Here is a 26210-nt window from a genome sequence, read left to right on the forward strand (position 1 = left end):
TAAGCCAGATGTACACCAAGGAAGCGGAAGCTGCTCACTCTCTCCACAGCAGCGCCGTTGATGGTGATGGGGGTGTATACCCCATTTCACAACATAAAAGATTCAATATAAGGCAAAAATCTCTTTTTCTGTCAAGCACCTCTGACATTTTCTTGGCTACAGCAGTTACCTGCTCCTAGTGTCATCACTGCATGTCCCCCGACAATGACAACATCACCACATCCCTTTGGCCTTATCACATCTGGGACTTCTGTGTGACCTCTGCTAGCCCACCCTGCACTGTGAAAAACGCCACTAAAGCCGACGAGTCCTGACAAGTTGAGAGTGAGAACGGACTGATGTTGCAACCAGCCCTCAGTGAGGAATATTTTTATTCAAGAAAGCAAAAAAATGAAAATGCTGTTTTCAGCATTACAGGGTCCTACACAGTGATAGTGACACACTCTTAGTTCGTGAGCTCGTACCACGCTGTTTTACAGTCACAGGGAGCCACTCATGGATCCCCAGGTGTGCCATATTACACAGTTTCACACTATTTAGCCCTATTTCCCCGGGCATTTGTGTGAATCTTTACGTTTCTGTAAGGAAGTCATGCACAGGCAAAATGGAAACACAACGGAGCAGAGGGGGTCCTACTAACTTTGGCTGCCCACTGCGTTGCTGTCTGAATGTGTCCCTGAAGATTTGTTTAATTAAGAGCCTGGAATTAACTGCACTCTGAGCTTTGGAAAGAAGAGAAACAACATCAAAACAACAACATAGCAGCCTACCACCCTCACATAACCCAACCCTGTATGCATAAAACCCACCACTCTGATCTAGGTCACTCAAGAACTTTATCAGCTCTAAAACTCTAAAACAAGAACTTTATCAGATACCCTCCAAACACAGCATGTAGATTTGCATCTGTGTAATACATGAGATGCATTTTATGTGAAAAGTGTATATAATGATGGATCTGCTAATTGTATGTGTCTGCCTTACAGAGACTTCCCAATGGCTCTATAGATGCCCACGATGACGGCAGCAGGGCATCTGAGCTTCAGGAGCTGCTGGATCGGACCAATAAAGAGCTGGCTCAAAGCCGCGAGCACTGTGCCACTCTTAACCACCGCGTCACTGAGCTCGAGGCAGAGCTTGCGAATGCACGCAGAGAACTGAGCCGCAGCGAGGAGCTGTCAATCAAACAACAGAGGGAACAGAGAGAGGTGACAGTAAAGGATGGAGTCAAAAAATGTGCTTTGGTTCTGGGAGCAAGCAAATGTTCAACTTTGCAAGGAAGAAAAATTTAAACATTTTCCTCATAAATCAGTTGCTGATTTATGAGGAAATGTCGTGGACCTCTATTACTCCCTATCTTGTTATTTCACAAAGTAACAAGATTCTTCTTATGCCATTGAGTCATATTCTCAGTCCTTCAAAAAGACCACATTGCATAAAGGCAGATAGATTTGTGTATTGTGGATGTAGCTATTTCAAGTAATTAATTAGAAGAAACTTTTTAAAGTTCATTACATTTTGGGAAAATATGTAATGAACTTTACAAATATATATAAAATATGTATATATAATGTATATAATATTAGTGACCCTTATTCCACCAATATATTTAATATACTTCTTTAATATTTAATAGATTTCTTTTCAAAGCAACATTAGTTATGCAATTAATATTAATATCAAGAAAGAAATATTATAATTATTGCAAAGTTACTATTAGTTAGCATATTATGCAAAACAAAAAACTTTGCTTTTCTCTAATAAAACTTTTATTCCAAGTGTAATCCATACTATTATTTTAAAGCTTCCTTTGACTCTAGTATCTGTTCATTTTCAGTAATTTCAAGTAAACATTGTTTTTTGTTGTATTTGTATATATGAAAAAACTCTTGGTCTGGGTCATATTGAAACCAAAAACCAGTCAGTCCTCTTCAGCATGTCCTGTACCACAACTACTCACCGAGACACATCCCGGGGGCATCCTGATCAGATGCCCAAACCAACTAAATTGTCTCCTATTAGTGTGGAGTAGTGGCTTTAGTCTGAGTCCCGCTGAAATAACCAACCTCCTCAGCCTTCATTTCTCCCACTTGTATCCCTGGTCTTATTATTATAGTCACCCATGACCATAGGTGAGGGTGGAATGTAAACACAATTGACCTATAAATTGACATCAGCACCAACCTGCCTGTTGGTCTTCCACTCCACCATCACGTGAACAGGACCCTAAGATGCTTAAATTCTTCCATATGGTGTAGCAACTCATGCTAGACCTGGAGTGTGCACACCGCCCTTATCCATCTGAGAGTCATGACCTAATAGTCAAAAGTGTTACTTCTCATCCAATGTTTCACACTCAGCTGCAAACAGCCACAGTGCAAGCCGGAGGTCACTGTCTGATGAAGCTACCAGAACCACATCATCTGCAAAAAGCAGAGACAATATTCAAAGACCACCAAACCCTCTACCCTCCACCTCCGGCTGCCCCTAGAAATTCTGTCCATAAATATTATGAACAGAATCGGTGACAAAGTGCAGGCCAGCCTGCTCAGTGTGACTTACCGCTGGCAATGCGACCCAAGCTCTCGCTGCAGCTGTACAGGGACCAGAAACGACTGGAAACAACTTAAAGCTAATCAGACACAACAGGCAGTTTTAGCACACATTTTGCCACAAGCTTTGCTCAGGGCAGGGCTGTGACAGGAGGATGGAGCAGTTGCTTACTTCCCGTCTGTGATTCAGGAGAAAAGGTAGCGTTTGTTGTCAGCCGATATTCCAACTAAGTGTTGGACATACATGAATGAGTTTTCCTCATTCCCAGAGATGATGAATCCAGCGATGGAGTCTTTTTTCTTTAAAATGACCGACAGAGTTCCCATACATCTCCTGGATAAAGTGTGTTTCTTTAATTTAGGAACCGTGGCAAACATTAACTGAATACTGAAAAATAAATCGGTATACTATCTATCTGGTTATACACAGGGGAGAAGTACAGTATAAGCAGTAAACAAGGATCACTTAGCAGTCACTTCCATCTTGGTCCAGCGTAGCAGCGTAGCCATTTTGATCAGTGTACAGTTTAAATTTTCTTGAATGTTTAAAAATGCACTGATGAAAACCTGGAGATGGATAAAAACTAAAGCTTAGCTAAAAACATTTGCTCCCTGCAAGTGTAGTAGACATGATCGACTGTTACTATATGACTTGATTGTTAATGTTGTGTTTCTCCACCTGCAGAGAGAAGATATGGAGGAGAGGATAACGACATTGGAGAAACGCTATCTGGCTGCTCAGCGAGAGACGACACACATCCACGACCTCAACGACAAGTTGGAAAACGAACTAGCCACCAAGGACTCCCTGCACCGACAGGTAACACTCGGCAGCATTAGCCACACACAGTTAAAAACCCAACAGTCTGCATAATGAGCTTTATTACAGGCTGAGTGCATAATTGTCATTCAGAAACATGCATTTGTAGATAATTGTTTTTAAAACAAAAGTTAAGTGGAAATAGATGATGGTTGACCTGCTTAATGTCACCTTTCTAAACAAACAACAAGGTAGGCATTTCTGTCATAAACAGCCATTCAGTCCGTTTTTAAGAATGTTTTCATTCCTCTGCTGTATTCAGGCATCCTTGACTGTTTTATAATGTTAATGTGTTGTTAAGGGATACCAGAAATATCACATTTATTTTGATACACTGTGACATGAGTGTATTAATTGTGCATCCAGGCTTATGTGTGCTGTTTTTATTTCTTTTTAATATTTCATGCCTCGGCCATCTGCAAAAATACATTTAAAGTTTGGGAGAGTATTATCGTCAGTGAGTGAGCAATCGAAACACGCTGCTCCGAGGTTCATGTGTAGTTCAGGGTGAATCTAAGTTCAGCTCCGCATGGGAAACACCAGCAACATCCTCTGTGAATGACCATATGTTATGTCCTTGCTACTCGCTGGCTGCAGTAGACTGATTACACCTCTCTTGTGATTGCAATAATATCACTCGTGTGTGTGCGTGTGTGTGTGTGTGTGCGTGTGTGTGTGTGTCTGTCTGTCTGTCTGTCTGTCTGTCAGAGTGAGGAGAAGGTGCGCCAGCTGCAGGAGATGCTGGAGATGGCAGAGCAGAGGCTGGCTCAGACCATGAGGAAGGCTGAGACACTGCCAGAGGTAGAGGCTGAACTGGCACAGAGAGTGGCAGCGCTCTCCAAGGTAACACACACACACACACACACACAAAGCTGTAGAAGCTTTTGCAAATGTTACTGATATAACAAGATTCACATGGCTTACAAATAAAAAACATAGATAAGATTGCAGGAGAGCAGTGTTCTTCTTGAGGCAGTTGTACAGACATGTGCGTGTCTCCCCCTGCAGGCCGAGGAACGCCATGGCAACGTGGAGGAGCGGCTCAGACAGCTGGAGTCACAACTGGAGGAGAAGAACCAGGAGCTAGGAAGGGTGTGTGTGCCTGTGTGTATGTGTGCAGCAGCCCTGCAGGTTCTCTCTGACCTCTCACGATAATGCGTGCACGTGCGGGCTGATGCCCCACATTAGCTGGATGCCTTGACTCTTGGCTGTGTGCTCCCTCATGCATACATGTACATACGCAAACACACAGGAAACACACATTCAAGAAGAGTTCTTTATTTTCCCGGTGCACTGTTGCATGAATTCAAACCAAATTCACATATCTTGCTGCAACACATGCACACACACCCCTCTCCCCTATAAGACTGATTGGCTGCTATCTTTAGACTCTGAATAATTCACGCAAGGCTAATTTCTCTCGCTCTCCATGCGATCTCATGACTATATTTAGTAAAAAGAGCTTTCTGAGGATGCAGATGGGTGTTTGTGTTTCCCCATGTCAATTTAGGTGAATTAAATTACTGCAGAGTACATATTAAGCAGAGCGCTTCACGTTTAAGAGAAGCCATTTAACCCCCCTTTTTTATCATGATGTAAATGACTGTAATTAAATCATTCAGACTGTTAGATCCATTGTTGGCCAAGAAGACCTATATCTGGCAGCTGGTGATCTAGGGCTAAATACACACTTCATCCTTTAATCCGTGTAGAGATGCCTGATTAGCTGCATAAATACACCCACGTTGAGTCTGTATCAAAGAGAAAATTTGATGATGTCATTCCTCTCGTCTGGTTTCTCCGTCTCTGCTCATCAGGCTCGTCAGAGGGAGAAAATGAACGAGGAGCACAACAAGCGTTTATCTGACACTGTGGATCGTCTGCTCACCGAGTCCAATGAAAGGCTGCAGCTACATTTGAAAGAACGCATGGCTGCCCTGGAGGACAAGGCAAGGCCTGTGTACACGCGCTCATCAAAGCAACAGCATCATCTCATATTGTTGTTGTTTATGGTTCACAAACCAAATTAATGCGCAGTACAAGACATGTTCTTCTTAGAGGACAGATCTGTTCAGATGCAGGGTCATGTCTGGTTTCTATTGTTTTGTTTTGTTTTTTCTCAGAACGCTCTCATTCAGGACCTCGAGAACTGCCAGAAACAACTTGAAGAATTTCACCACACCAGGGTTAGTATGGCTTTGGTGAATCACCTAAAAACCATTAAAAAAACACAATTGTCTTCTTGCTTTCAACGTTCCTGCCTCATAATAACTGGTGACTTTTTACAAAAATACAGTTTTCTTGTCCATGTGTCTTGACTCTTTTAATTTCATACAAATTTTTAGGAGGTGATATGAATCAAGTCATGTTATGGATTAAATTTCCCACAACCATACAAAAAGTAGCTGAAATGACCTCCACTTTAAAAACTAGCTAACCACCTTCAAGAGTTAGTCAAACCTATTGGGAATATTTGCTATAAGCAAGGCTAATTTTGGCATGGCACAGTGACCTGGAAGATTTTGTTACTTTCACACAGAGTCAGGTCAATATGTCTCTATTTCTCTTATACTTAGTGCACAAACAACCAATATCCATTTAGTACTTTAGTTGTTCTAAGGCTGAGCACACATTTTTCTTTAATACTTAATAGAATATTCATCCTTGATCAAATATTTTTGTAAGCTAGACTTTTTACTTGGACTTTTACTTAGCCTTAGTCTTGCTATTTTTTGCTTAAGAAAAAAAATCTATTGTCCATAATGCCTCCATTTTTCCTTTAGGAACGTCTGATTGGAGAGATTGACAAGCTAAGAAATGAGATTGACCATTTGAAACGCCGCAGTGGGGCTTTTGGAGATGGAACTCACCCTCGGTACATATAGCTGTTCCTCTGCGTTCCTCCTCGTTCCTCTGTCCTCCCTCATACCACCATTTATACTTTACCGTACTATCCGTCATTTTTTCTGATCTGTTCCACGTATAAAATTGCAGATCTCACTTGGGTAGCTCCAGCGATCTTCGCTTCTCCGTGGTTGAGGGCCAGGATGGCCACTACAGCACAACTGTGATCAGGCGGGCACAAAAGGGCAGACTTTCAGCGCTGCGAGACGACCCAAACAAGGTGGTTATTGTGTTTTTTGGGTTTTTTTCATATCCCCAAAGAAACCCCACAGCTCCTTGCATACACACACAAACATGATTGCAGAGATCGAGATCTCATTTCAACTGCTCTTCTAACCACATGCAGCTGCTTACGGGTGCTTAATCCAGGTTCATATCTGCTTTGCTAGTAAGTGTCAGTGCTTGGCTGATGTGTGATGATCCTCATGCCTAACTTCCCATTTTCTACTAACCTCTGTGTCTTCCTGTCTCTCTCACTTGCTGCCATGGACATGCTGTGTGATGTAAGTTTCCTGTTCATCCATTTATTCTCATAGCTGGCCACAAGTGTCATATAGTGATTTTTAAGTGTATTGCATTTAATCAGGACTCATCCATGCAACACGTTCTTTATGTATATTTATATGTGTTTTTTTCAAGGATGTGTTGTATTTGTGTTGTATTAAAAAATAACCATTGTTGGTGTGCGTATGCCAATGTGTATATGCTCTCTTTAGGTGTGTGCGGTGTTTGAACAGGACTACCCATCTCTGCGTGGGAGCGTCAGCCACCTCCTTGGCAGCGACATTGAAGCAGAGTCAGACCTGGATGATGATGTTAGCTCAGCCCTGCTTTCCCCCAGCGGTCAATCAGATGCTCAGACTCTGGCCCTCATGCTGCAGGAGCAGCTTGATGCTATCAATGAAGAGATAAGGTGGCGTTTACAGGCACATTACATTGCAGCTTCAGTCCCCGTGGGGAAGTTGGGATCAGTGCAACACCAAGAAAAAAGATACAGATAGGAAAAGTTCACAATACCAAATACAATACCAAACCAGCTACATGAAAAGGAACATGATGACGACTGTGCAACTAAATAAAGGTGCTGAAAAAAAGGCCCGGAGTCAGACAGAATGCACCATGACCGATAGAGACATTTTATTTAGAGTCATCTCAAGGTCCCCATACTGTAACATAAAGACCCTATAATAATACAGATAGAAAACTAATGATCCACTGATCCCCTATGGGCAAGCAGTAGTGGAAACAAAAAAACTTCATTATAACAAAAAGACACCTCCAGGCTCAGGAATAGAGGCCGTCTGCTGTGAACAGTTGTGTAGACGAGTAACCAAAGTGAGGAAGGAGGGCACAAAAAGATAACAAAAAAGCATAAAGGACAAAGCACAAACTACGCCAGAGAGAAGGCACAAAGCTACTGGCATATAATAAATGCATTGACAGTGAAAGAAAGGAAAGCAGAGGAGAGGAGGTGCTCAGTGTATCATGGGAGGTCTCCAGAAGGCTGACTCTATAGCAGCATAACTGACAGGTGTTTCAAGGTCATCTAATACACACATAATGGAAAGTTTGATCAAAAAGATGTCTTTTAATCTTAATATTAAAAGCAATGGGGAAGGTTTAGCTCTGAAAAAAAAAAAGGTCTGGACACTGGTTCCATGCAAGAAGATAGCTGAAGGCTCGGCCTCTACTTTTGGAACCTCTATGAACCATAAGTAAGGCTGCTCTATTGTAATAATATGGTACTGTGAGGCTTTTAAGATGCGATGAAACCTGATCATTCAGGACTTTGTGAATTCAACTTCCTGATTAAAAGAGCTTTTAAAGAGTCAACGGATAAATGCAAAAAAGAAAAAAGTGAGAAGTACAGTTGTGAGTAAATCATCAAGGGGAAGGCAGAAACAAAATGCAATTACTGTATACAAAAAATAGACACAGAGATGATTTCAGGTTGATAGAACCTTTCACTTATTTTTCCTGCTGAAACAGGATGCTATTTTCTTTTTCTTTTTTTTTAACAGTTTATACTAAACAAGGTCCTCATTTTGACACCTCACAATATGCTGCAGGAAAGAAATTGCAAAGTAGCTGCTGATTATGCTGCAAAAGAGCCACACTCCCTCAAAGCAATAAAATCGTAGTTACACTAATGGTGTTTTATATCCATTATTTTGGGATTATTGCTCTTTTTCATCACACTTTAACCAGTTTATTTAATATCATATATTACCGTTTCCTAGATTTACTGAAAACAAGAAACATTTTATCACTGCGTGCAGAACAAGAACTAAAGATGAAAAAAAATTCAAAGTAAATAGGAAAGTAATTATTATGGATTTTAAATTACTTTATCGATCACTGCAAATATATTATCTGTAACGTACGAGTTAGTTAAGAGACAGCAGGCCAAGTGCTCGACTTTACCGGGTATCTGTGCGTGTGCGTGTGACCAGGATGATTCAGGTAGAGAGGGAGTCTGCAGACCTGCGCTCCGACGAGATTGAGTCTCGCGTGAACAGCGGCAGCATGGACGGACTCAATGTGACGCTACGACCACGGGCCCTGCCCACTTCCGCCACTGCTCAGTCGCTGGCATCATCCTCCTCCCCACCCACCAGCGGCCACTCTACACCCAAACATCACGGGCGCAATACCAGCCACCATCTAGGCATAATGACTCTGGTCAGAAAGCACACACGCGCTAAGCCTGTCATATACACACAGACAGCAGTATGTGGAAGTTAAACAAAAGTGATCTTACCATGTGCTGTTTTGTTTCTTTTAGCCAAGCGACTTGAGAAAACACAGAAGGAAAGTAGCAGTAAGTTTGCAAATGTATCTTATATCCAACAGTCTGGGTTTTTGACTGTTTGTCTCACTGTCTACTTTTCCATCTAAGCTGAGTCACCTTTGTTTTTTTCAGTCCCCAGTGGAAGTGGACAAAGCAACTATCAAGTGTGAGACATCACCTCCTTCTTCCCCCCGCAGTTTACGGCTGGAAACCAATTTTGCCCAGTTCACTGGCAGTTTGGAGGATGGACGAGGGTAAATACACACATTCACACGCTCACACTAACAGTAACACGCAGCGAGTAAATGAAGACAAACTGTGTCACACTGGAGAGGACAAAGGCAAAGGTCTAAGTACCAGATTTAACAAAAACATACTACTATGTCCTCTGTGGGCACCAAATTATTGTTGATGGTAATGTAAATGCCATATTAATACTATTTTGGCTACTCTTTGCTGCAGCAAACAGAAGAAAGGAATCAAATCATCCATTGGGCGATTGTTTGGAAAAAAAGAGAAGGGACGAATGGACCAAACTGTTAGCAGGGAAGGACAGCCTCTACCAGCTTTATCAGGTACATTGCAGACTACAAACCACATAACTGCCCACGTTCATCCACACTGTATGAGTGATTGTGCATTTACAGAGAAAGAGACACATATACTTATTTAAACTAATTTAATTACATGTAAATCTTGCATGTCATTTTGTTACACAAGTACCATATAAAATGTTACATGAATGATTAATTATTTGACTGATAAATAAATCTTTGATTTTATATGTTTCAGTTGCATTTTACTCAAAATCTGTGCTTTATGTTTATCAAGTACGAAGAATCAATATTTTGAGGGTGTCATATTTCAGACTTTGAGATGGGGATCGGTGACACTATGACTCTGGGAAAACTGGGCACGCAGGCTGAGAGGGACCGAAGACTGAAGAAAAAGTAATGATCAATTTGTTTTTCAGTTGTTGCTAAAATGATTTAGAAAGCCATCTTTTTTTATTATTTACTTACATGTCTGCCTTTACTTTTAATACCCTCCTTAGGCATGAACTTCTGGAAGATGCAAGAAAAAAAGGCCTGCCATTTGCTCAGTGGGATGGGCCTACTGTTGTCTCATGGCTAGAGGTATTCCACTAATCTGCAAACCCTTCCCAGTTTCCATAAAAGTGACCTCTATTTATGCCAGGCTGCCATCTGTAGGAGATGAATGCAGTATTATCAGTTACCGAGCTGACACGTGGCCCGATCTGCACTAACTTCTTCTATAATTATGACCATTTATGGGGAGAGTGGTAATGACGTTGAATGTCTTGATGACTCTCACCAGCTGTGGGTGGGTATGCCAGCCTGGTATGTGGCAGCTTGTCGTGCCAACGTGAAGAGCGGAGCCATCATGTCAGCTCTGTCAGACACAGAGATCCAGCGGGAGATTGGCATCAGCAACCCTCTGCACCGGCTCAAACTCCGCTTGGCCATCCAGGAGATGGTCTCTCTCACCAGCCCCTCTGCGCCGCTCACTTCCAGAACGGTAAACAAACACACCCACTGCACCTCAGATAACACAACTAAATGTTTCTTACAGGCACGTAATTATGCAAACATAAATACTTAATACATGAGTAAATAAGCTCCTCGAGCAAAGAAAAAAAAATCCAGGAATGTGACATGAACAGTTTTTCAAAAGCTGATCCACTTTTCGTCTTAAGCTTCACTCTGCACTCTCAAGTGATGCCTCCTCACACTTTTTTTGTGCTTCTGTTCAGACTGCAGTAGAGGCTTGATTCATGCCTTCAACTAGGCTGACTTGTCCTTTTCAGCTGCCATAAATTGCATGGGTTACCGTGGGGAAACAACACACAACTAGTGCCAGATAAAGCTACAAGCTACCTGCCTGAAATACACTCCCTCCCTTGGCATCACTCAACACAATGTTTGTCTCTGTGTGTGTGTGTCTTTTTGTCTGTGTGTGTGGGTGCGTGGGGGTTGAAATGTGTGAAAATATACATGAGTGCATTCTTGGGTGTGTTTGTGTGCGCCTGCGTGTATGCATGATTTTTTTTTTTTTTCATGTCTGTGTGTGTGTGTTTGGGTGTGTTCTCGTCCTCTGAGCAGTCCTCCGGAAATGTGTGGGTGACTCATGAAGAGATGGAGAACCTGGCTTCCTCCACTAAAGCGGTTAGTACCATCTGGGTGCTCCCTTCCCCATTACCCCCACCTGACACCCTCTCACGCTCACGCTGTCCCCACCGTGACACACATATGTCCTCTCCTGGAAGACCCCTTTCAAATGTCGACTAAACCATACACTAATATGCATCAATGCTTCTGCTGGTATTTGTATGTGGATTGGATGCTAACTGATGTAAACTGTGGTCATGTGATCTGCGTCTTCATACAAAGGTCAATTAATACTACGAGTGCTGATATGTAATTACTGCAGAGATCTTGCGTGCGTATGTTTCTGAATGTTTAGTATGTGTGTGCTTGATTAGCTCCTGTCTCTCTAACTCAAACATTATCTTTACCATGCTGCTACTCAGGAGAATGAGGAAGGCAGCTGGGCACAGGTGAGGCTGCTGATCTGCAAAAATCTGTCTACATACAGAGTGAAAGTGCACAGAGGCTCACACACAGATATTGCCACAATTGTGTGGCTACTCTTGTGAGGACATGCGACAACATAATGCATTCTTTTGCCCCTTCCTTATCACTTTCTCACTGCTATTGTTATCTGTTATCTGATATTAAACCTAAAAAGGTTATAAACCTCAAACAGGCCTTGGTGTGAAAGGGTGTGAGGACTCTAAGGACTAGCATTCGGGTCCTCACTGTGTGATATGTCCTCGCTTTGATGATCAAAAACTCAAAGTGGTCCCCATGTAGATAGCTGGACAGGTACACACTTAAATAAAGTTACAATTCAGGTTACAGTGTGTAAAATAGATAAAACCAATAGATATCAGTACCGGTAGATAGAAAATTGCACTCACCCTTCCGCTTCAGTTACGGTGGCTGCTATAGGACAAAACACTCTGGCTGCCGATCATCTGTGGGCGATCTGTAGCTGTCGATATGCCAGGTGTCCATATCTATTCATTCTGATGGAGGATATAAAACTGGCGTTCTACGTCTGTGGCCGGTCTCTGGCCACACGCATAAAACTTGATTAGGAAAAATGGCGATCTCCATCTCCACCACTGTATACAAGATGGAGGGGTAACACAAACCAGCAGTTATTTCTATGTATTTGTTAATGGAGTAATTCTAAGTTTATGAGGATCCATCAGTTTGTTGGAAGATGTAATTATCAGTGTGTAGATATAAATAAAATAAACACTCAAAAATGAATGACTGTACCTTTAAGTCAACTTTGTTTTCAGATTATATATAAATAATAATAGCGTATGACATAAATATATAACAATGATATGAAGTGATAATTATTTTCTACCTATTAATAGGTGGGTTATATAGCTTAACCAGCAGCTGTTGTTGAATGTAAACAAAATATTAAGTCTGTTGTTAGCATTCTTGAGTCTGTTAACAGGGGTATAAAAAGCACTGAAAACATTTCTGGCTAAGAAAAACATGAGTGCTACTTATTTGTCTCACTGTACCACTAAGATATTAGCATAACCCAGATTGCCTCAGGGACAGATAGATAGAGAAAGATAGATTTGTACTATGTAAAAGTGGTACCGTGTAAAGTAAAATACACTAGAAGACAGATTTTTTTAATATATGTACATAAAATGCAGTGGAAGCGATAATATATACACGTGATATATAGAAGTAATAGATTTGTAAAATGGAGCCATAAACATTGTTCAGTCCAAATTATTCCCTGTGAAAAATATCACAGAGAGTTTTTCTAGTCTTTCATCTTTCTGTTACACTCATCATTGGATGCTGTTCTCCCTTACAGACTTTGGCATATGGAGACATGAATCATGAGTGGATAGGAAATGAATGGCTGCCCAGCCTTGGTCTGCCTCAGTACCGCTCCTACTTCATGGAGTGTCTGGTGGACGCAAGAATGCTGGACCATCTGACCAAGAAGGACCTAAGGAGCCACCTCAAAATGGTGGACAGCTTCCACAGGTCTGTAGCTGTGGCCATTAGCTTAGCTTCTGTTTGATCCGCTTTCTCTTTCATCTGCTAACTGGGTGCATTAGCAATGGAGATGAGGAGGCTAATGGTGTATATGTGCTGCTCTGTGTTTGTGTCGGTCTGTGTATTAGGGCTAGTCTGCAGTATGGGATTATGTGCTTGAAAAGACTCAATTATGACAGGAAAGACCTAGAGCGGCGAAGAGAGGATAGCCAACATGACATGAAAGGTAGAGTTTACACACACCCTGATACACACATAGTGATAAAAAAAAACATAACACAGATTCATAAGCAAGCACGCATCGACACAGCGAGAGTCTCGTCAGGCCAGAGTACCACCTAGTGGTTTTATCTGATAGCGTCAGGTTGGACTGAGCATTCAAACAGCTGCTCCTTCAACTGTCAAAAAGCCAATCTTATGATCTAAAACCTCACTTGCCAAAAGTGCTCCACACACACAGACACATGCACACACTTAGACCTAGCCAGACCTCTCGCTCTTCTGACCTTGAGTTCAGCACATGAACTTGACTCAGCTGTCGTGTCAGATCAGAATCCTGCCCTGTTTACACACGCATAAACACACACACACACATGCACACACCCCGTCTGTTCCAACTTCGAAAGCTGGCTGACAGCTGTGCTTTAAATGAACAAAGGGAGTGTGCCCGTGAGTTGACACTATGTGGACCTGCACATTATCTCTCTATTGCTTTCTCTGAACTTTTCTACAAATGACATTTATTTTACTTCAGGGTGGTCTGTTTAAAAAAATGTTTGGATATATTAATCATTCACAGTAATCATATACAGTATATTAAAAAGTAATAACATTTGTCAGTCTCAACATTTAACATTTTTGTGCAATTTTCTGGTATATATAATAATGTTAATAATACATAAAATTTTACACAGTGTCACTGCTTTTTTGGGACAGATTAATGTTGACAGTCTGTCAGCATTGGTATGTACCATGTATCGGATTTATTCTTCCTTTATTGTAGATGTTTTGGTGTGGACCAATGAGCAGGTGATCCACTGGGTCCAGTCCATTGGTCTAAGGGAGTATAGCGGCAACTTGCTGGAGAGTGGCGTTCATGGAGCGCTCGTCGCTCTGGATGAAACTTTCGACTACAGCAGCCTAGCACTCATCCTGCAGATTCCTATGCAGAACACACAGGTGGATATAAAAGAAAATAGATTGACTCCTTACACTCGACATGGAATGACTGAACTGATTTTTAGGGGAAGAAAAGTTGGATTTTTGTATAACAAAATTGAAAGTATAGTTTTGTCCATTTTATAAGGAATTATGAAAAAAGTCCAAAGTCTCTGTGCAGAATATTGACTTAAACCTAAAATAAACCAGTAAGTTGTGTTTAATTTCAAATTGCAATATCTCACACATTTTACCCATTCGATTTTTGTATAGTGAACAGGTATCTTTACCCAGAATTCAACTATTTTCTGGCCAGGTTTCAGTACACATTAGCAATCTGGCCCAGTTGTCTATATTTAAAAGTCATAGGCTCCAGCCTGCCTGCAACGCTGAATTGGATATACAGAAGAAAAGGGATGTACTGATTGATGGATGTTCAACCAAAAAATGTTTCTTTATTTAGAGGTTGTTTTACTGTATTCAACGGGTTTTTGTTTTTCAGGCGCGACAGGTTCTGGAGAGGGAATTCAACAACCTGTTAGCTTTAGGGACTGACCGCAGACTCGAGGAGGTACCTCTCAAGCTGCTATATAAATCAAATACAGTGTTGTTTGAAGAAGGCAAATTTCCTCACCTTGCTTTTCTGTCTTTGAAGAGTGGAGATGACAAGTCCTTTCGACGCTCTCCATCATGGCGCAAGAGGTTTCGGGCACGTGAAGGAGGGACTGGGCTGGGGATGATGGCAGGCTCCATGGAAACGCTGCCAGCTGGCTTCCGCATGCCGTCCATGTCCATGCCACCTTCTATGAATTTGGCATCCAAGAAACAGCTTCAACCTGAAGGTATGTTACAATACTAAGCAATACCTAGTTCATTTTCTGTATGTAGCTATGAGCCTCACTGTGGTTGCCTTGACTAACTGCATGTCGTGTCCTCTCTGTCTTGCTGTGCTCAAAATCAATTGCGTGCAATGCTCTCAAGCTCCTCCCCCAGCAACCCCGAGACTTGATCCCTCGGCTGTGCGGACCTATTCATGTTAACTACTCTCTACTTACTAACAGGAGCGTTAATGCTGACAGGTAAGCGAACAGAAGCTGGACAGGATACTGTGGTCACAGCTAGCATTGTAGGACTCTAACTTTCAAGAGGCAATTAACAAAAGGTGTGCAGGCTAAGTCTGAGAGTTTACTACTGCATATACAATAGATCAATCAAAGCAGAAGCTGTATCCAAAATTTTAATCATCATCAATCAATTCAGTTCTTTTTTATATAGAGAGAGAGCTCAATCACAATAAGAGTTGCCTGAAGGCGCTGTATATTCTAAGGTAAAGATGCCTTCTATGAGCAAGCATTTGGCGATAGTGGGAAGGAAAAACTCCCTTTTAACAGGAAGAACCCTCCTGTAGAACCAGGCTCAGGGAGACAGGACAAAAGAGACACTGTGGAAGAGAGCTAAAGACTGGCAGCATGTTGTCATCACCTACCTGAGCTGGTGGATGGCGTTAACACCCAAGTAGAGAAATATGACAGCTCGAGGAAGTAAGATTTTCTAATTCATACCATAGTTGCAGTTACCAAATGGATGAGTTTGAATCTTGGTGACCTTGAACTCAAGGTCAAGGTCAGAAGTCAAGTTTTCTGAAAATCTTTGAACACAATAAATCAAGTAAGATGTCATCTGGTATTTTGAAATTGATGCCATAGTTGGATCTGCTAGGAGACTGAGGGGTAGCTCTGGCAACCGCCAGTATTTTTAATAACTTATTTTTAATAACTTTGATGAATCAAGAAGCAGGTGCAACTTAATTTTTCTTTTTTTTTCTATTCCACTTTCCTCATCTTCTTTTCTCTCTTCTAGTGCATTCTCATTACCTATATGGACATATGCTTGCGGCCTTTTGAGAGTGATATGCCAAATCTGGAGAGGGAGACCTGGGTACCTCACAGGGAAGGCTTCGTCCCTTTGTTGCCCAGCCTCACCTTCCAACTTTCACCTCTCACCTCTTCTTCGGACACGTGCAATACAGAGGCCAACTCTGACCTTTGAACTCTTGAGAGTGCACATTGGCTGCGCTCGCTGCTGTAATGGAGGCTCATCCTGGTCTCTCCCAGTTTACCCCCGTGCTCCCAGTAGCCTTGTTGTTGTGGTTGTTGTGCTCCTGCTCCCCTGATCTCAGCTGTGGATTTTTTTCCTGGTTGTAATAGTCTCAACATGGCCAAGCCCAAACCAATCTTCCTGCGTCATCATGTCCTTTACAAGAAAACAGCGTCAAAAAGATTAAAGGAGATGGTGAGCAGGTGTTGGTTTGGATTTGAAAATGATGAATACTTGTATAAATGGCAGATCCCACCACACGTTACCCCTCTACCGGTTATGCAAGGTATTACTCATTTATCTCTGTATATAAAATGGATGACTTATGTTTTTTATAGAAATATTATATATAAATATATATATATAAATATATATATATTGGGAATATATATGGAAAACAATATAATATTGCTGTATGAAACCCAATGCCCTGTATTCAATAGTGACTGTTCTCTCTCTCTTTCTCTTTCTTTCTCTTTCTCTCTGTGTCGGACCTTCGTGTGTCTTTTGCTGTATGCTGTGCGTGTGTGAATCGTTGGTGGGAGGGACTCACTAAGGGAGGTGTGTGTTTCCACAAGGACTCTTCACAGGTTCATGGGTCCAATATCAGACTTCTCTCTTTGCCTCTTCTCCCATTCCTTCTTTTTTCCTTCTCTTCCTTCTCTTTTAACACAATGTAGCTGTTGCCTCTCCTTTCTCTGCCTCTCTCGCCTTCTGTATGACACTATGTAGCCTAGAATAGAGAGAATCCTTTAATATGAAGTGTGTGTGAGAGAGAGTGTGTGAGAGTGTATGACTAAATGAGTCTCTGTGCTTGAGACTAGTAGATTTCGTGTGAAAAGGCCGGCCCCAGCCATGCGACCATGACTTTCTCTGTGGATGGTAGTGTGACCACTGTAGCTCTTCTCTGTTGATTCCTTACATTCTCTCAAAATCAAACTGTAAACTGCTGCTCAACATCAGCCAATGAAATCCACATGAAACTGCTCCACGTGACAGACTTGTCTAATGTTGCTCTGATTGAGCAGTCAGTACTCTTGGCTCACCAACTCCTCATCCAATAAGAACACAGCAAATGAACCAGTGAAGTGCTGGATGGGTGTACAATCTTTTTCTTTTTCTTTTTTTTTAAAAAGTTTTTCCAAGGTGTCTAAAAGGTGTAACGTGCTATGTGGCAGCTATGAGTACTGTGTCTTTATTCCAGGTGTGAAACAATGCTGACAAATCAAGATTTTATTATTTGGCTATTTAAAAAGAAGTGTAATGTATTTATGACACTATATAGACATAAGTAAAGCTGTTTTTTAAAGATTTGGTATCCTGTGTTCCTTGTTAAGTTATATGTGCCAGCGTATTGTATTATAGGCTAAAAACAACACTGGACAGCGTATTGAAAATGGTCTTTATTGTAAGAATTAAACAGAAAATATCACTTTTCAGAACATCTACAAATACACAACAATCTTAGTTATAAAAGTCCAAAATAAGTTAGCAAAAAAAAATAAAAATGGCAAATCCACTCTGTAGAAAAAGGGAACGTATTTACAACACTAGCATTCATAATCAGTTTAAATTAAGCAGATCTTGGTCAAAACTGCCATGGTACATATTGGCCCCATGAATAAACTCTGGTTTTTAAGCATTAAAACTCACACACACAAAAAAAATGAATGAAAGATTAGGGAAAGCTTTTGAAGAGGAAATCTTAAATTAAGTAAGGAAAGAAAACTGGATCTGTCATTCCTCTGTGGCTCTATAAATCTGGAGGCAAGCCTAACAGGGATCACGTGTAGTAAATATGTGTTGGGTTCATGCAGCAAAGTCTTTGAATCTCCTGTAGCTTTGACAAACAGGTCTGGAACATAAGGCATAAGGCAGGGAAAAAAGGGAACAAAGCCTCAATGTGAACAGGAAAAGTCAGTTTGGCTAGCTGGCCCGTGGATCAACAGAGCTGCAATACTTGTCAAATGGAAACATTTTTTAATTTGGCATAAGACAAAATAATTTAATCAGCAGAAGCACAAAATAGACATAATTTAGGATTAAAGGTCACTGCTTTTTGTTTGCTCGCTGTGCACCTACTGGCCGGCTGGTCTAAGGGTCTATTTGGGAATGTCCACAGGAAAGGCCACAGGTCCATCTGCTGCAGAGATGCTGTCCACAATGGAGGTCAAGGCCCGCATGTTCCCCTGCTCTGGAGAGTCAGCAACGCTCAGGAGATCTGCAAAAAGACCCAGTTACACACTGAGTACCTGTGAAGGTGCTACCTAGTCTACCTAGTTTAATGGGACTAAGTGAACTGTGCTTACCCTCGCTGCTGTAGCTCTGCGTGCACTGCTCTGGAGTGCTGCTCCACTCCGGGCTGCTGCAGCAGGTGCTGCCTGAACTGGGCTCGCTTGACGACGACACCTGTTGCCATGGCGATGCACACACACAAGTTGCTGTCAGTCACTCTGTTATGATACAGCACACCATACCACCCCACACAGAAAAACAACACACACTAAAGTGCAGTGTACTACCACGAACGCACATATAGTTAATGCATCCCGTGACCCCACTCAGAGGCAAATGTACACGATGAAAAAGACTTTCCATTACTATGACGCCTGTCACAGGAGTTCTTGTCAGTGTCTTTAAAAACACTAATGAGCTACACTGGATCATGTTTTTAAAAACCTTTTAAAACACAACATTTTTGCTCATTGTATGGCTGAATACATACTCACAATAACCTCAAACCTTATCCAGAATGAATAAATCAAAAGGAACATGAACAGATAATCAAATTTACACATTTTTGATTTGACATTTTACCCCAGTCATTTTTTAATGTAGTATTTATCTTTCTCTTTACTGTACCGCTCATTTTTCTCCCATATCTTCTGCCACTTTCCAACTAGTGCTGTTCCCAACTCTGTTTCCCTCTTGGCTGATTTCTCTGTTATTTTGAATTTCTCCCTTCCCTCGTCCTGTCTCTGTCCTACTTACTCTGGGTTGAGTTGGACTGGGCCGGTAGAGCAAACCCTGCTGTCCTGTCTCAGTGTCCTGCTGGTTGAGGGAGGACACCAGGGCTTGGAGCCTTTCAATATACTGGATGGCGCTCCGCAAGATCTCAACCTTGGGCAGCCTCTGGTTGGGGTTCATCAGCGTGCTCCTCTTCAAAGCATCGAAGGCCTCGTTCACCTTCTTTAGGCGTCTCTTCTCCCTCAGTGTGGCTGCTCGCCGGCGGTCCATGGTCACTGTCTTCCTTTTACACAGCTTACAGGCCCAGGGAAGACACTGACCTGGGCAGTGGGGCTCGGAGTGAGGCGACATGCTGGATGGAGAGGCTTTGTCCTCGGTACCTGTCACTCCAACTCCGACACCCCCAGACAGGTTCCCACACAAGCCCATCATGGAGTTCCTGTCCTGGTAGCCAGCTTGGTCATACGCCCCGGGCAGGCGAGAGGGGAAGTAGCTGTCCCCTCCTTCATAGAAGCGCTGGTCAGGGAAAAAATAAGGGTTGGTCTCAAAAAGCTCCATACTGGACAGTTGTGGTCTGGATACAAGGGAACAAAGATCCCAGCTTTCCTAGGAACTAGTCTTCAGTATTCGCTCTTCTGTCCTGTGTCTGGAGTTTGCGTTGGAGTGTACGTGTGTGCACCTATCTTCTTCCCGGCCTGAGTTTGTGATGAGTGGAAGACGTGTGGAGAGCAACTGGTGTGGAGCAACTGTAGACTGGCATTTAAACCCCTCTGCCTTCTGCTGGATCACAGGGTTAAATTTAGCACGAGCCCCCAGAAACCTGACACGACGTTTAGCTGTTGCTGCACATCTACACATCACATCTCTGTTTGGCCCTGCTCTCTAGGGCTTTAAGGCCCAGTTGTACGCGTGCGTGTTTTTCTGTGGGTTTGTGTGCTCATGTATTTCTTAAGAGGCCAGGACATGATCAGGTTGAAATGGGAGAGACAGCCTCAGATCAAAGGTGTCCATCTTAGTAAGTTAATCCCAGACTTGCGTCCCCTTCCGAACATGAAGAGTTCCATCATTAAGTGGGGAGGCAGAAGGGACATTCTGGAAACAGCTGTCACTTCTGCTGGGAGCCAGTGGCACACAGTGACAATACATTGTTTGACTTCAGGTTTTTGATGGGAAGTCAATGAGGCAAGAGACTGTTGCTTACTCTGGACTGCTGTGAAGCACTGTCAGACTCATAATGTGATCAACTTGGTCAATACCAAAAAAAGCTCAGGTGACATTGTTCCTGTGGTTTATGTAACTGCATTCATATCCACTGACTTTCATCCTCAGATGATTGCACTATGTGATGCAAGTGACCTTCTGAGTTATACTAGCCTCAGAACCAGGCAGGTCTGTGCAGGAACCATCAGCAGAGTGAGCTGCTAGGCTGACACTGGCTCACATTACCCCCAGAATTTAAGGGACAGTAATGAGTCAGCCACACAGAGGGAATGGCCTTGGTTGTCCTGACCTCTTCCAGCAAGTCATAGCATTAGCCTAGCCACTGGGTGTTAATCCTTCCAGGACATGTCTCACCTCGTAGCTCATCAGCTAATTCTGACTAGCTTCCGCTAACATTGCAGCACAGCCAAAACACACACTTCTGTCAGCAGAGAAGTGGCCTGGAGTGACAGGCAAATCATGAGGAGTGTTACATGAGTCTGTACTCTATTTCTTTACAGTAAGTTTATCACAGTAATACACTACCTCTCAGGAGATGTTTTGGAAGAGACAAATTGCTAGCAGTTTCCTAATAACCACAGTTCATTAAACTTAGAGGGTTGCAAGGTCTGGTGAATACCACTGCCAATGGTATTCTCCAACCAATGAAAGAGTAAATACACGTTTTTTGAAACAAAAGTAAACAATACTATATCATTGGAAACCATGAGTTCAATATTTAAAATAGAGAAAATAAAGAAGAACTAAGGACTTAATAGTGTCACGATAAGACATGAAAAGCTAGGTTTTATACTTTTCCTGCTTATAAAATCAAAGAACAGCAAAAATTCTGGCACAACTTCACCTACTTCCAAGGTGCATGGAGAGGATGAGAAACTCACAACGCAGGGACTCGAGGAACACTTAAGAGTATGACCCTGATGAAGGCCACAAGCCAAAACGCGTTGGTCATAATAAAGTTGTTCCTCTTTACTTTTAAGTGTTGCTGGAGTCCCTGCTTATAAAATTAAAGAACGCATTATTAATTCCGGTCTTATGTGAAAATTTTGAAGGTTCGACATACCAGGGAGCCTTTCCAGCTAGCTCCCTAAAGCTGCTTTTAATATTTAAACTACAGCATTGTAAAACCTTCTTACATGTTAGCTTGCAAGTTAACACTATTATGGAATTTAGTTCTCTCTCTAGACCTCTACCATCCAGTTTTCTATTGTCCAATGTTGGTGAGCCCTTGCATATTATAAGGTTTGATGAGATGCTCTCCTGCATACCTTGCTTGCAGTAGACTGCAGTAGTAGTTATTTAAGTTTCTGTTGTGTTCCTATCAGCTCAAACCAGTCTGTCTATTCTCCTCTAATGTCTGGTGTCAACAAGGCCTTTTCACCCAGATGAAAATCTACATTAAAAAATACATATTTTTATTGCTCAGATTAATTTTTTATTTCTGACTTTTTTCCACATCAGTGACAATCTCACACAGACCGGATTTCGGATGAGAGAACTCAAGATGTTGCTATTTCCTCATTATAACTGCCCCTTAAAGCCTCTATGTATTTATTTTTATTGTGGATCAGCGTTGCCTAAACAGCAGCTTGTTTAAAAGAATATATTAATAGGCCTGGTTTGTGGCAGATATGTTGATATTTCGTGTAAGAGAAAGCACAGGTGCAACCAATGATTTCCATTTAAGCATTCCAGGGTTGTGCTGGTTCAAAGGGTTAATGACACACAGTGGAACAGAGCCTCTTATTTCTTACTGTTTATTCTTTACCTGTGTTTTATATCCTTTTGAAGGTAACAAACACAAAGTTTCAGTTAGACACAATCAAAACAAAAAATTTTTACAAGTCAGTGAATTATCTACAGGAAGATTCCAGTCCTGGGATTAGGTGCCAGGCAGAGGTTTGGCAGGCCCGTCTGGTGGCTTGTGGTATCCTCCTGGGGTTTGGGCTTGGGTTTAAGGCAGAGTGCACAGTCTTAGCTTGGCACGGGGCTGGGTCGGCTGTCAGGTTAGTCTGTGATGGATCGTCACTGATGGTGGAGTGAGTACAAAGAAGCCTGTGTTGGACTCAGGGGTACAGCAAGGAGGGGGTTTGCAGTGTGTCAGAATCACTCATAACCCTCTGTCATCTTAACCCATTGTCAGCAGAACTAGATGTGTGTGTGTGTGTGTGTGTGTGTGTGTGTGTGTGTGTGTGTGTGTGTGTGTGTGTGTGTGTGTGTGCCCCTCAGTATTTGAAGTGAACACTTAAGATACAGAACAGTTTGTTTACCTGTGGTTTGCTAATACTGTACTTTATTTTCCATCTTAAAATAGGCCAAACCAGTGAAAAATAGGCTGGCTCTAATTTAATTATGATTGATTGGCCCCATGTAAGAAATAATGCAAAAAATATGCAAATTAATACCTATTGTGACATTTGGATTTATTCTCAGAGCTATTGATTAAATTACTAAATAAATATGAATAATATAATATAATATAATATAATATAATATAATATAATATAATATAATATAATATAATGTAATATAATATAATATAATATAATATAATATAATATAATATAATGTAATATAATATATAATGTAATATTTACCCTACCACCTACTGGTGTTGGCCAGAGGGGCCGATGGCGCGATATGGCAGCCTGGCTTCTGTCAGTCTGGCAACACTGTTCCACTTCTCCTCAGTGACAAGCAACAGCACATTGTGGGACAGCTGAGCTCTGGGGGAGGAGGGAGGGATCAGTCCTCCTCACCCCAGGTTAGCCTCAAGTTTTCCAGTGACCTGGAGAGCTGTCATCTGAGTGCAGTCGGGAAATCTCAGATATGTAAGAGGAGAATAACATAACAACAGCAAGGAACTGTTTATTAGAGGTGGCTAAACCAGGTCTTCCATCCAGTGATACATTACGATATAGGACGGAAAACAGGATACACAAGTTGTTTAAACAAATAAAATACATGCTTTTGTTTCTACTTTATTTGGATGTTAAACTCATAAAACTCATAATAATTCCCATGAGTTTATTTGTATTCTAACAGCTTTATGTGCTTTAGTGTCCAGCATGAGCGCTAACCTATTATTTTGACTGGTAGAGAATCGGAAGGAAGCAGAATCACTCAATTTTGACTTTTGCTTGAAATTTTGTGAACACTTTAGAAACAACCTTTTTTGGCTTCTTTGTTACCTGCCAGGCTATGACCCCTCTTGCTACTGGAGAGATCTTTTTTTTTTTTTTTTTTGATCAAGCACTCCTGGGCAGTGTAACAATGATCTTCAATTTTTCTCAATTTATGCTATCTGTCTGACTTTCTATTGTTGGAGTAGAAAGTGTAGCAATAGTTCTGTAACCTTTTCCAGCCTGGTGGGCTTCAATAAGCCTTTTTTCTAAAGGACCATAGAAATCTCATTTGTGCATGGTAAGATACAGTCCCTCAGACATGGCAATGGATTTTTTTTTTTTTTTTTTTAAATAAAAAGGACTGAAGACAGATGACTTTTTTTTTTAATCAACTTCTAATCCTCAATGTGTTCATAGACTTGCTGGTGTATTTTTTTCACTCTATAAATAACAGTTATGTTCTGCTTGTGGTGAACTGCTCGGATGTCTAAATATTTATTTAGATCATTCAGAATGAGTCAGAAAGTTTAACATTTTAAAGAAAAAAGACACAGGAAATTATTAATTATTGTTTTCCACATGCAAAAAATAAAGTCTCATTCCTGGCCTTTCTGTACTCCTGGAAAGCAATATTCAGTCTGAAATCCAGACTCATGCAGCATTATTATGTACTAGTTTCATGCCTTTGGGAGAGAGCATTGTCACCATAGTGACAGCAACACATGTCCAAGTCTGTCGTCTCAGAGACTGTCGCCATGAAAACTGCACATCCATTCCTAAACTCTTTGATATCAGAGCTTTTCTTCCAGATTACGATGAGGTTATACTTACTATAGAGCATTAATGTTGTATAGGATCATTATATGGAGATGTGACAAAGCAGCCGACTCCTCCTCGACAATCATCAGTGCATAAAACACAATGAGAGCAAATTAAAATATTCACGGTCAGATCTGATTACTGCACTGCTGTGTCCCACTATTTCTGTTGAGTAATGACCCTTACATAAGTGATACAGTTTGACGACCCCCCCAAAGGTGATGTGACACTACTATGGCCTGGCTAATCATCGGGAGAATACTCCCATTCATTTATACTCAGAATGAAGTGCCCCACCTGTGTTTGCACAGGGCTCTGGAGGCCTGGAGAAAGCCTTCTAAGTCAGGGTAGGGGGAACAGTAGTTCTGTAGCCCAGCCGTGCTGCTGGTCACTGGGGCTTTTATTGCAGAGTAATCCCCTACAACAAACAGAATGGCCGGCATGTGCATACGCAGCTGTCGCAGTCTTAGTGCAAGTGGTGTCATGTTAAATCACAGGAATGGACTGAGCCCCTGCACCATCCGCTGCCCTTCCCTTCGCTGGCATCCCACTCACTGAAAGGCTCCAGCACACAGAGACAAATACACATACATACTCATGCCTATGTGCATAACCCACTTCCCACTAACATACTTTGCAGCACATGGCAGCCCAAAAGTTATTCCCTGTAAATAACTTGTGCCCCATTGCTACAAACAACCAGATTATTTCAATGACATATATTCAGAGGACTTATGATAATCAAAGCAGGTATCACAGGCAGGAAAACAAAGTGACATTTACACCCTGACACTTTCCAAGTATAAAGCACCATTAGCATAGTTCCTCTGGGAATTTCTGAATCCCTCTGAAGCCAGGTATGTATATAGTATATACTGTTGGATGGCTATGTTTTAAACTATTTCCAGTTTTTCAGTCCAGCTCTGTTATCTTACTCTGCTACATTTCAATCATGCCCCTCGCTACCCATCAATATCCTTATTTTTAATCTACACTATCTTCAGGCCTTCTTCCGTATTCCTGTCTTTGTTTTTCTCTGGCTCCAGTGACCTTCTCCCATGTCAGCAGAGGGACAAATTTAGCGGCCTAGTTTCTGGAGCGACCAAATAGTTGGACACAACAGAGGGAATGTGTGTATTTGTGTGTGTGTTTGTATATCTGCATGGAAATTAGAAAAGAAAGAAAGGCCCTAGCCCCACAGATACAGTTATAGATATCCAGACATGTACTATCCTCCGGGTATGAGACAAAGGACACCAGAGGAATGTATCACAAAAATCTATATCTTAAAATGAGTTTTGCATTTATGACATCAACAAATAAACCGATTAATGGCAGTGGCTGCAATAAAACAATAAAAATAGGCATAAGAATGGAAGTAATAACTATTTTCCCTTCAGGAATAATTGCATACGCCACCGAGGATAAAGAAAGAATGTGTTAAGTTATTCTGGGATGTTGAGATGGGAGCACTGTCGCCATGGAAACATGCAGATCCTTCACCACTCCCTGGGTCTTGTCATTCTAGAGCTGCCAAGCTCCGGGTGCCATGTCACCAGGGGTGTTATGCCATTCTTCGTCTCTACTCTCGGTGACGCACCAGATGCCACATACAAAGCAGCAGGCCTAGAC

At 41.7% G+C, this 26210-nt stretch overlaps 2 protein-coding genes across 9 annotated transcripts in view; one reads left to right on the forward strand and one right to left on the reverse strand.

The window, feature by feature from the left end:
- Positions 1–17757, forward strand: part of ppfia4 (PTPRF interacting protein alpha 4) — a 77113-nt gene extending 59356 nt beyond the window's left edge. For 3 of the 8 annotated variants that reach the window (XM_005924676.3, XM_005924677.3, XM_014334349.2), the window contains 25 exons: positions 987–1208; positions 3238–3372; positions 4081–4215; positions 4381–4464; positions 5190–5321; positions 5496–5558; positions 6156–6247; positions 6367–6496; positions 6993–7189; positions 8730–8958; positions 9062–9097; positions 9200–9321; positions 9530–9642; positions 9936–10017; positions 10122–10203; positions 10406–10606; positions 11191–11253; positions 11619–11645; positions 13004–13179; positions 13320–13417; positions 14195–14370; positions 14852–14920; positions 15005–15191; positions 15331–15428; positions 16210–17757. In XM_005924676.3, coding sequence (XP_005924738.1) covers positions 987–1208; positions 3238–3372; positions 4081–4215; positions 4381–4464; positions 5190–5321; positions 5496–5558; positions 6156–6247; positions 6367–6496; positions 6993–7189; positions 8730–8958; positions 9062–9097; positions 9200–9321; positions 9530–9642; positions 9936–10017; positions 10122–10203; positions 10406–10606; positions 11191–11253; positions 11619–11645; positions 13004–13179; positions 13320–13417; positions 14195–14370; positions 14852–14920; positions 15005–15191; positions 15331–15389 — 2910 coding nt within the window. In that variant the 3' untranslated portion in view covers positions 15390–15428; positions 16210–17757. The remainder of the gene's footprint in view (positions 1–986; positions 1209–3237; positions 3373–4080; positions 4216–4380; positions 4465–5189; positions 5322–5495; positions 5559–6155; positions 6248–6366; positions 6497–6992; positions 7190–8729; positions 8959–9061; positions 9098–9199; positions 9322–9529; positions 9643–9935; positions 10018–10121; positions 10204–10405; positions 10607–11190; positions 11254–11618; positions 11646–13003; positions 13180–13319; positions 13418–14194; positions 14371–14851; positions 14921–15004; positions 15192–15330; positions 15429–16209) is intronic. The other 5 variants (XR_006054541.1, XM_005924678.3, XM_042222084.1 and 2 more) reach the window with 5 other exon arrangements.
- Positions 17758–17836: 79 nt separating this feature from the next.
- On the reverse strand, positions 17837–20165 carry myog (myogenin). The gene is made up of 3 exons (XM_005924675.2): positions 19438–20165; positions 18756–18855; positions 17837–18667 (listed from the first exon to the last, which is right to left on the reverse strand). The coding sequence occupies exons 1-3, from the start codon at positions 19969–19971 to the stop codon at positions 18549–18551; spliced, it is 753 nt and encodes a 250-aa protein (XP_005924737.1). The 5' UTR covers positions 19972–20165; the 3' UTR covers positions 17837–18548.
- Between the last annotated feature and the right edge of the window lie 6045 nt (positions 20166–26210).

This window comes from Haplochromis burtoni, unplaced genomic scaffold, assembly GCF_018398535.1.
Source record: "Haplochromis burtoni strain Fernald_Lab_line unplaced genomic scaffold, NCSU_Asbu1 Contig_79, whole genome shotgun sequence".
Lineage (NCBI taxonomy): Eukaryota > Metazoa > Chordata > Actinopteri > Cichliformes > Cichlidae > Haplochromis > Haplochromis burtoni.

Excerpts from the sequence above, each read along its gene's own strand:
- myog (XM_005924675.2), bottom strand. The coding sequence starts at position 19,971 with ATGGAGCTTTTTGAGACCAACCCTTATTTTTTCCCTGACCAGCGCTTC. Across the intron at positions 18,856-19,437 it reads CCAGTCCAACTCAACCCAGA|GTGTCGTCGTCAAGCGAGCC; the intron begins GTAAGTAGGACA and ends CCATGGCAACAG. Across the intron at positions 18,668-18,755 it reads GCAGAGCTACAGCAGCGAGG|ATCTCCTGAGCGTTGCTGAC; the intron begins GTAAGCACAGTT and ends GTCTTTTTGCAG.